The sequence below is a fragment of the Rhodnius prolixus genome, unplaced genomic scaffold (genome assembly GCF_049639745.1).
Source record: "Rhodnius prolixus isolate KJV_2025 unplaced genomic scaffold, Rpr scaffold_6, whole genome shotgun sequence".
Taxonomy (NCBI): domain Eukaryota; kingdom Metazoa; phylum Arthropoda; class Insecta; order Hemiptera; family Reduviidae; genus Rhodnius; species Rhodnius prolixus.
In genome coordinates, this window is record NW_027411634.1 from 629,240 (window position 1) to 640,490 (window position 11,251).

Below are 11,251 nucleotides of genomic sequence, written 5' to 3' on the forward strand. Positions count from 1 at the left end.
TAGAGTATTCCATTAACTAAGAAAGGGAGAATAGGGCAATCTATATTAGCGCCTATCTCTGCTATTTATATAGCACGCTATACGCTCACTTACGTTTATTACATCCTCTACTTAACTCCATCCTGGAGGACCTTTAGCCCAGTATAAAAGGAGGTTCATCAGAGTACCAGCTCTTACTCACTCCTGCATTGCTTCTCGTTTTATTTCATAAAATTCTCCTATCAAGATTATTTGCTCTCCACTCAATCATTTTTTTCCCCGTCTATGAGCTAGATGAATCTTCAAAGTGTATTTTTATTTGAGTAAAAGAAATTGTGCTCCCTAAGATTGTTTTTTTAGAGCAAAAATTTAAACCACAAATGCTAACCGGGTTTATCAAGAAAAAGGCATCGACATCTCATGGTTTAGAAGCCGAGGTGTTACCAGGATGTTGTGGGTAAATCATGTTGCAAAGGGTGATGTAGAGTGAGCATCTTATTCTGGAAAGGACTTTTGACTAGTTCATTAATCTTGTCTTTTTTTGTCCATAATAGGTTTAGAAGAGGAAGAACACGAATTCATGAGGAAACGACAATTAGTGAGCACAATAGAAACTACAAGGACGTCGCCAACAAGATCCTTATTACAACCAGGACCCTATACTGGCTACTGTACCTTGAGGAATGGTGGCCTACCCTTGCAAGATCTAAGCAACATACCTACTACAAAACCACCGGTTAGTTCCAGTCATTTCATCTTCTAATAGCTGAAAGTGCCCAAAGCTGGACTTCATTGGACGGGCACTTTATTTTCTTGATTATCCTGGTCATGCTGTAGGAGCTCAAGATAATGTGTAGATAGAGTGCTAACTGTATGGTAATCGCTGCGATCCTGAATGGTCCGGTGGTCTGGTAGACTTCAATTAACCCATGGTTTTCTTAAGAGCACCATATTAACAAGTAGGCCACAATTTGGGAGGCGCTGTTTGTTCAGCTCAATCTTTTAATGTCTACATCGACATGTCCGAGCAGGTCCGATTGGGTCAGTCAGGCGGTCTTTCCTGAACCGAAACAGGGAATGAAGTTTGCTGAATATAATACTCATTGTTTCTATTAATAACCCTATTTTAAAACATCAGGCACCCAAGGGCTAAACCATTAATGGCAGACAGCCCTCCCCTTGATGTTCGTCACAGCTAACCCTCAAACTAATCGTGTAAAGTTTTTTTTTTAGAAGCAGCGTAGACGTAGACGGCAGGAAAAGCGTAGAAGACTTCAGTGGAAATATGAAGGCGGAAAAAACCCATTCTAAAAGGGTTCAGAACAGGCTAACTCATTTAGCAGATACACAGAGTACTAAATTAACATGCAAATAAAGATAAATTAAATAAAAAAAAAGATGAACGTGAAGTGTGGGTGGGTAAGAGAATAAAAATAGAATAGAATTAAGGAAGAAGAATGGCGTAGTTGAAAAGGAGAGTGTCCAGAAGAACAAGAAGAAGAAGAAGAAGTAGATTAAGAGTGGGGCTGTAGGCACTAAGTGAATAAGACTGGGAAAGCTCCTGCTGGAACCTGGAAGCCGAGCTATTCCCTCTGCCACATTAATTAAACCTGACCAATTTAATTAAAATGGCAAATGTGTTCCTAGTTAGTGAACTATATATTTCCTGTAACGCGGTGGAATAGACAGCAGACTCTTCCTTCCGGTTATGGTTGAGCCTCCCCTTCCCACCAGTTCGCACAAAACTTGAGCGCGCACTCTTTGGGGGCGTTAAGAGATGTTTTTTTATGAAGAAAAAAATAGTTTAAAAAAACTTTATTGTCCTGGAGGGTTGTCCAGGAAACTTCTAATAGTTGTCTATTGTAAGAAGTTGTGAGCTTTGAACACATTGCCGAGTCCACAAGTGCATGGTGCTTTTCAAAAGCTTTCAACAAATAAAAGTTACAAAGAATCTTATTGGAAATGTGGTTAAGAGTGCAGTGCTGGGAGTAAATGAATGAATGAATAAGTATTTATTTATGTAAATGTGCATATAAAATAAATACAGAAGTATAATGTATAGTACATTTCAAACCTTCTTACCAAGTGAGGAACGAGAAAGGTTAGGTGAGTAGGATAGGAATGCAGGGAAAAAAGGAGAGGAAAAACCTGCAGCTAGTGTAGAGAGTTAGAGGAGTTGTTTTAGTCTTTTGTGTCTGTAGGAGGATAGCAGGATCTATAGGAGGCTATGTCGCGACAGAGTGGATTAGGATGACAGTCTAGGATGGAAAGGAGTTTGAGCAGACGATTTTGGTACCCAGGACTGTACCAGGGGGATAATGGATGCAGAGTCTTGTGTATTGGAGTCAATGACTAGTGCGTCTTGGAGAGTCTGTTGCGAGTCTCAGAAATTTGTTCTGTGTTGTCCTGTAGAGTTTCTTGATGTTACTACTTACAAGTCCAGGCTCCAGGCTCCAGATTCTACTGACTACTTTGTAAATGGAGGAGTTTTTGTTGTGTTACAGTCATTTTGGAGTCACGTTAGAGTAGAGGAAATAATAGTCGTGTAGTCCAGTTTGCCTACGTTTACATTGCCCTGTAAGTGCGTAGTGAAAGGCAGTTTGTTGTCTAAAGTAAGCCCTAAGTACTTAACGTGGGCAGACCACGGGATCAGAGTATTATTAACGTCTGATATGACGTTTAAAGGAGGGTCAACGTTTGGTAAAGAGTATAGTGTTAGTCTTATCGTGGTTTATTTTAATTCTCCACTTAGTGCAGTAATTTAGTTAGTCTGTCTATTGCAAGAGTAAGTCTGTTGGTGATGGTGTGTCCATTCACCAAGATGACGTGTACAAGGCCACGTCATCAGCGTGCAATGGCAAGTTTGACATGAGGAGGTTCGGGGGGAGAGGATTTATGATGCTGGGAGTAATATCTTCCGATTTTATTCGTCATAGCGTGTTTATTGTTAACCTCTGACTGACATCGTAGTTTCATCCATCAGCAGAGGTAGATTAAATAGTTTGGTGAAGAGATTTCAACTTGACTCTGAATCAGCAAGTGTGGTATGAGAGGATTAAACTATCTCTGATGGTGGAAAAAAGACCGATATCAGGGATAAATAAATAAACATGCGTGTTACGATGGAAAAAAATTTTAAAAAATACAAAATTATTTTAATTAAATAAACTTAAATTTTTAATAGTTTAAAGACTTATCTTTAAAACAGCTGATTCTTTAATTCTTTAATTCTGTTCTTTAATAGTCTAGAAAGATGTCAAACGGTTTTATTTTAGCTGCGAAGAAAGTTGTGAGAAGTTCTAAGTGAAATCTTCTACCTTCAAACAGTATAACTTTTACCGCAGTGAACTTGTATAATATTGAATATACTATCTTCTATAGTTGGAAGTTACAAGAAAACTTAATTACGGAAAATCTCTTTGAAAAGGAAAAAATATTTAGTACAAAGTTGAGTGAAAATCGTTGATGGAAACGTAACTGCCAGTTTCAATCATTTCAGCATTCGACCCTAGGAACTAGGTCATCTTCAGGGCTGTGGAACATATTTTCAAATTTAAGTATGTATAGTACACACTAGACTTAAAAGGCAAGCAATGACAAAACGTGCGAAACTGCTTTACAGACTACTTGGACGACGCTCTAAATTGCCCATTGAACTCAAAACGCTTGATATACAGTACTATTCTCAAACCTATGGTGAGACTTATGGACTAGAGCTGTCTGGGTTTCAGCCAAACCTACAAACATACGGACTGTAACAGAGACATTTCGGTCAAAACTACTGCCGACAGATAGCTGGACGCTCCTTTCTACGGTGACTAACCTCACTCTTCCTCAACGTCCTCAACATTCCCTTCAAAGACCAACTCGCCAAGACTAAATACCAAAAATTCTATACTACTCCCTCGACTAGCTCTAATCCTATTGTACTGTCTCTTGCTTCCTCTGACATCACTAATACTCCTCGCCGACTGAATCGCCAGCGGCCCCGCGACTTCCTTGCAGGCTGAAGACCTAAACGCCATTATTCCCCTATCTCTCCTCTCTCCTCCTCACACTCTCCTCTCTTCTATAGAGAGTGCTACCGCTGGGTAGTTTCTCTCCTCCTGCTCTCCTCCCGCACCAGTTCATCATACTCTTCATATTTACTTATTGTATACAATGTATACAGATTGTAAATTACAAAATAATTTTTTTTTAATCAAAAAAAAGTATGTATATTAATTATTTTCAAACTTAAATATGTTCCACAGCCCTGAAGATGACCTAGTCCCTAGAGTCGAAAGCTCAGCATAATAAAAATATATAATGACTGAAACTGGCAAGTTATTTTTTTCATCCAATTTAAAACTATGAATCAGTCACACTAAAAATAATGAACAGTAGTTCTAAACCACAATTTCAATATGATCCATTTTTAATAACTTCTAAGAAAATTTCATTATTCATCCAAATGTTGTGTGATCGCCATTGTCTTCTTGATTGATGATAAAAAGAAGAAGAAGAAGAAGGAGGATAGTTTTGCGCTACGCTGAGCTACTCGCGGCTATTTTACTTCAATGAAGTAAATGGAGTAAAAAGTAATTACTTTGTAGAAGATGACGTAATCTCTTGTTTGCTTGTTTTAACTTGTTTACTTTGGCAAGGTAGTTACTGGGAAATAGTAGCTCATTCTGGGCTTGTTAGTGTGTGTTAGTAGTGGTGGCCACTAAAGTTTTAGTTAGTGTAAATGATTTACTATTAATTATGGGCAGCACCATGACAATGCTCTTAACTCGTATTTTACAATAAGTGGTGGGAGATAGGGTCATGAAGCTGTAGTAAGGTCTATCAAGAAATCAGTTCAATTAGCATGAGAATGATGCTTTACACTATAGATTTTCTACTACAACCCTCTCGCTGTTCTGGTGGTGTGAAGGACCTGAGGATCTGTAAGAACCAGAGATGCAGTACAGGGTAACAATAGGAAACATCAACAAGGACAATAACAGCAGAGGGACGGGCTATGCTGCCTCTATAGTGTGTAAGAGCATGGCGAAGGGTGGCGAGTTCAGTTGACCCTGTCTTCTTGGCAGAAAAGCTTCATATTTTATCCTCTTGCTCATTCAATGTCGCCAGGGTCTCCTCCTCACAAGGGTGGCGCCACTGGAGCTACACACTTGCCACCCAGAATTTGTGCTACCCACTTCTTCTTGTCCCTACTGGAAAGCTCATCCTCCTCCAGTAGTCCATCTTCACTCCAGTACTCTGCGTGCAACCAATACACACGCACGCGCTCACGCAAACAAAAAGGCCGGAGGTCATTATCATTCCTGTCGTAGCCCTTAATTGCGTTCCATGTGATGAAGGAGCGGCAGAATAGCCAGGATGGAGTAGGGTGTAACCCGGTTCCCTGGCCAGTCTACTACCCTCTACTCCACGCCACTCCTAAGTCTCATGCCAGGAGCACTCTCAGGGACATCGTGCCTCTTTCATGCAACCTTCTTCTTCTTTCTTCTTCACTAGCGTGACGTTTACAGCCCCTTCTCTCTATCTCTCTCTGTCTCCTATTATTCACCACCACAGCCTTTATTTACCACCTCCACAAGCATGCACACCAGTTATGCCCTTCCAAAAACTTCACACCAACGTCAAAACAGACCTAATGACAAAATGGACGTAGAATGAAGACATATCCGGCGGAAGTGTACCAAGTACACTTATTATGTCTTCACTGTCAAGAAGAAAAAAAAAGATGGAAGACTTGGAAAAAAAAAATGTAATAGCATTTCCGCCCGCCACCCCACCCCTCATAATCTTCGTGGGGGGGACAGATTTTTCAAACTCTGTATTAATTCAAATGAATGACTCGATAGTTTTTAACTTTTCTTTCCTAATTCTGAATTTCATAAATATTCTTGATTCTAACTAAGATTAATACCATGTGTTCCCTCGAAATGACATTGGGATAAAGCTATCTACTTCCCTGTTTCCTTAGTTGTAGGCAAGATTCGCTCATTTCTATCTCCTTGGCCGAACGGGAGAAGACAGCATTGTCACAGTGTATTACTACCTATTGAGGAAATATTTGATTCAGGATTTATTAATTTATTGATGATGGCATTAGCTGCGGAAATCTGCTAGAGCAGGAAATGAGGTCACAGTAATGGAAGTCCCCGTGCCGCCCACCTACTTGGTGCGTTTTGCTTGATGATTTTTATGTCCTTGAAGAACTTTAAGTCCATGTGTGTTCACTCGCCTCTGCCTCCTAGACTTGTTGAGTAGAATGGAATAAATATTTATTGCAATAAATATATACAGTGGAGTCTCGGTTATCCGTCACCCTTGTATCCGTCTATTCCAATTAACCGTCACCGACCTCAGTATTTAAAAATTTAAAAAAAAAAAAATATATATTATTTTAAAAAGAAAACTAAAAAAGAGTGTGAATATTTTCTTTCGAGATTTTTTCCTTTGTCTTTTAGGTACATACTCGTGTCCATCATTCGACAGTTTGTCGGTTTTCTTTCCTAAAAAGATCAACCACAAACAAAACCGCCCACAAAACCGATTAGATGTCACCGACATTGTATTCATTAATTTTAATACCCAATAGAATGAATTGAATAATGAAAGATACCAGACCTTTAAGGCTTAAGCGTATAAACGTATAAAATATGTATACCAGTTAATACAAAGTTTTATACACGTTAAACAAAAGAATCTGGAAATTTTCCTGTTTTTTCCCATTATCCGTCTATTCGACTATCCGTCACGTGTCCGGTCCTGGTCATGACGGATAACCGAGACTACACTGTACATAAAATAAATTTAGAAGTGTAAATGTAATGTATTATACGTCTTAACCTTTCTAATCTAGTGAAGAAAGAGAAAATTTAGGTGAGAAGGATTGGAATGCAGGGAGAAAGGAGAGGAAAAACCTGCAGCTAGAGACTTGTTCAGTAAATTGGGGCTGATGTGGAGTTTACTTTATTTATTTGGAGGGGACTCACTGTTGGATTCAAGAGTGCTAGTTCCACCCGAGGGAGCCTGCGACGCCCCCCCCAAATTGAATTCATTTTTTTCATTTCCATATCGTTACATTTCTCTGCAGGAAACAGTATCCTTCTACTAATCTTTAAAAACTGCTTTACTCATGCTTTACCTTTACCTCCTTGCGTTCCTACTATTATTTCATTGAAATTTTATTCATGCGACTTATATTATTTTTACTGTTCCAAAAAAAAACAGCAAGTCGGCGAAGTAGGCATGTTCGCCGGCGGAGGATGTACCCTGCCACGTCATTGGGGCGGAGTTCCGCCAACAGCTAGGACACCTTATCAAACAGTGGTACCAATACGCGGTGTACCAGTACTTCCGCCAGAACCTGCGCCACATGTACCTATGGCGGCCGCCGGCGCTGGCACAGATCCTAGTCCGCAGACACCATTGATGGCGAATAAACGTGAAAGTCAAGTCTGACTAATGACTAAACTGTAAGTCAAATGTAGCTAAAAAAAAAAAAAAAAACTCCACATCCACCACATGCGCTTGCGCACAAAGACCCAAAAACGGAAAGCGGAAAGAAAATCAAATCTTTTCCAAAAGTTGTGGACAGAAAATAAAATATTTGACTTACTAGAAAATGAAATTGAAAATAATTATAACAAGAAATTCTGGACTTTAGAAAATTTCTTGAAAGGTTTTTTCCCTTTAAGAAAAAGAAACAATATAAAAGTAAAAAGAAAACCCGTGAAAAAGACTACGATTTTAAAAGAAAGTGAAGGTGTTTCTGAGTTTTCATTACAAAAAACAAAAAAGAAATCGATGTACTGTTAACTTGTACGATATTTAATTTCTAATTGTGAATTCTAATATCAGACTGTAATTTTATCTAATAAAAATTACAGATTAAGAAAAAATTTATGTATAAAAAAGGAATTTATGAATATAAATATATATATATATATATACATTAAACTCTATTAAATTGTAAATTTTTGTTAGTATTAAGTGAGAAAATAATTCTTGGTGATTTCTTAAAGTAAGCAAGAAAAATATTTATTGTGATGTAATTAATATTTTTATTAATATTTTTAAGTAAAAATAAATAATAAATAATAAATAAATTTGGTAATTTTTTTTGTTAAATTTTAGGGAAACAGGAAGAAAAGCTAATAAATTTGGGAATTGTATAAATTTTTTTAAATCAAAAGACAGGGTTTTTATATTTTTTTGATTGAATATCTGATCTTATATTGTTGGGAAGGTTTTGAGACTATTTATTTATTTATTTTGCTATCTAATTTTTGATGCATCTTGAGGCATTGGTGGGAATTTAATGCTAGTTTGAGGCTTTAAGTGGTAAATGTGAGTAAGTAAAGTAATCGCCTATTTTTTCAGGCGGGGCTTAACGTCGAACTACCTAATTAGGTGTAGAGGACGGAGGCGACTAGCAAACATGCTTTACTGTAAATTTCTCATATTAACCATTAAATAAAATCAAAGACCTAGACCAGGGGTATCGAATCCACTAAACCAGCAATACATCTTAGCTTTGCGGGTCTAGCCTATAACCGCCTAACATACATCACTAAAAATTTCTCATATTAACCATTAAATAAAGTACACGACCTAGACATCAGAAATCGAATCCACTAACCAACAATACATCTTAGCTTTGCGGGTCTAGACTATAAATGCCTAACATACTTTACTATAAATTTCTCATATTAACCATTAAATAAAATCCTAGACCTAGACCGGGGAATCGAATCCACTAAACCAACAATACATCTTAGCTTTGCGGGTCTAGCCTATAACCGCCTAACATACATCACTAAAAATTTCTCATATTAACCATTAAATAAAATACAAGACCTAGACTGAGGGAATCGAATCCACTAACCAACAATACATCTTAGCATTGCGGGTCTGGCCTATATCCCCCTAACATAGTTTACTGTAAATTTCTTTTATTAACTATTAAATAAAATCCAAGACCTAGACGGGGAATCGAATCCACTAACCAACAATATAATATCTTAGCATTGCCTATAACCGCTCGGCTACCGTGGCGCCTAAGTGAATAATACTTTGCCAATTTTGTCTCTCTAACATCCATTGGAATTGAAAACTTTTTTTGAGCGAAGTATTTGAGCGTACTTAAATTGAACTTCAACTTTCCATTATTGGTTAAGAAAATACTGTAAGATTCTGATGTTCTCTTTGCTTGATTGTGAGAAGTAGCAAAGTGAATCTGGGTATGAGAGAAAGAGGAAGAAACAGTTTTTACTGAAGCTAGTCGGCCGGGAAGTAGTGTGGTCACAAGATCGGGTCTTGGTCAGCAGCTGGAGAATGTACGCGTGTCCAGGAATGCTTACACAAAGACCCGAAGAGTAGGCGAACTAAGTAAGTCGGCTTGAATTTTTTTTGATTAAGATTTTTAACTGTGAACATCCCTGGGAGCCTCACCACCTGAAGAAGGACCCAAGACCTCCACTTACCTGACCAAAATAGTTCTAAATACCATTTAACCAAGTACCTCATCAAAGAATTTCTACCATTATTCCCGTATTGTTCGCTTTTGCGCATCACCATCGACCAATCTTTCAGTTTAGGGACGTTCCTCTTTTTTTTTTTTTTGCCTGGCTCCTCCTAGTTAGCCCCTTCCAGATTGAATCTCTCAATTAGGGCTTTCTACAAGACAATATCCCTTACTGGGGGGGGGGATGTCACAGATTAAATCAGGTCCCCTTACTGCCAGCTCGCTGACCTTCTAAGTTCGTTCTCTGATCCTCCATATCCCTCTAACAATGAGGATCATAAATCTTTTCTTTCTCAAAGTATCTCAAAACACCACTCTGAATTAAAAGAACTATTTCTTAGATTCATAAAAGAGTGAAAGAAATAGGATCAAAGTCCGCTAAACTTTTGTGATTATTTTAACTATAATTTTAGACAAAAAAAAAAATTGAAAGAAAAAAATAATCTTCCAAAACTATATTAATTATTGAAACTGTAATAATTTTGTAATATACTTTATTCAGTTTTTTGTACAAGATGAATGGAAAAGTAAACAATTTTTGTAATATATTTCATTCAGTTTTTTGGTACAAGATGAATGGAAAAGTAAACAATTTTTGTAATATACTTCATTCAGTTTTTTGTACAAGATGAATGGAAAAGTAAACAATTTTTGTAATATACTTCATTCAGTTTTTTGTACAAGATGAATGGAAAAGTAAACAATTTTTGTAATATACTTCATTCAGTTTTTTGTACAAGATGAATGGAAAAGTAAACAATTTTTGTAATATACTTCATTCAGTTTTTTGTACAAGATGAATGGAAAAGTAAACAATTTTTGTAATATACTTCATTCAGTTTTTTGTACAAGATGAATGGAAAAGTAAACAATTTTTGTAATATACTTCATTCAGTTTTTTGTACAAGAATTCATCTTGTACAAAATTCAAAGAAAACTAATCTGGTTATTAATAATACTGCAAATATTTTATAGTTTGAAGAAAACTAAACTAATAAATTTTACTTATATGATAATATTTAATAATTTCATTGGATAATAAAGTCAAATAAATATGTTAACTTTTGTTTTTTTTTGTTGTAAATAATCCAATATTAATTAATTATTATTTATTATTAAAGAATAAATTGTTAATTTTGTGTACAGACTGTTAATAAATATATTTTTATGTATAAAAAGATATTAAATTATAACAAAAAAATTTTTCTTTTATTTTCGAAGAGTAGGTAATGTTGTAAAACAGAAAGAAAAGATTAGATTAAATAAGATAGAAAAATTATTATTTTGTAGTAAGACTGTAATTTTTTGGAATTCAGGAAATTTTGTTTTTCCGCTTCAAATTTTGTCTGACTTGAGACAGTTTTGTGAAAATTAGCGTTGTTTTTTTTTTTTTGGAAGGGATGGGAAATTATAAAATTCAATAATTTCTGTGTTAAGGCCTAACCACATTTTCTTATTTTTTTTATTTTCCAATCCCTTTTTTCAAAGTTTATTCCCGAATTTCCTTTTGCTTTTTTTTTTTGGTGTGTGTAAATAATTGTAAATAATTGAAAAAATAAATAAAGTGGTAAGATTGGAAGACATTAATAAATTTGATGATACAAATATGTTTTCTATGTATGTAAATATAAAGTGTCCTTTTATGTAATATTATAATCATGTATTATATATTATTTATGGTTTAAGGAATTTTTTTTTTAGGGTTAAGGAAAATTGTAAATTATATATCTTTTTATTTTTTAAATT

At 35.9% G+C, this 11,251-nt stretch overlaps 1 protein-coding gene across 2 annotated transcripts in view; it reads left to right on the plus strand.

The window, feature by feature from the left end:
* Positions 1–8,345, plus strand: part of side-VII (sidestep VII transmembrane protein) — a 494,219-nt gene extending 485,874 nt beyond the window's left edge. For both annotated transcript variants that reach the window (XM_074142232.1, XM_074142233.1), the window contains 2 exons: positions 534–715; positions 7,210–8,345. In XM_074142232.1, coding sequence (XP_073998333.1) covers positions 534–715; positions 7,210–7,440 — 413 coding nt within the window. In that variant the 3' untranslated portion in view covers positions 7,441–8,345. The remainder of the gene's footprint in view (positions 1–533; positions 716–7,209) is intronic.
* The last annotated feature ends 2,906 nt before the right edge of the window (positions 8,346–11,251 follow it).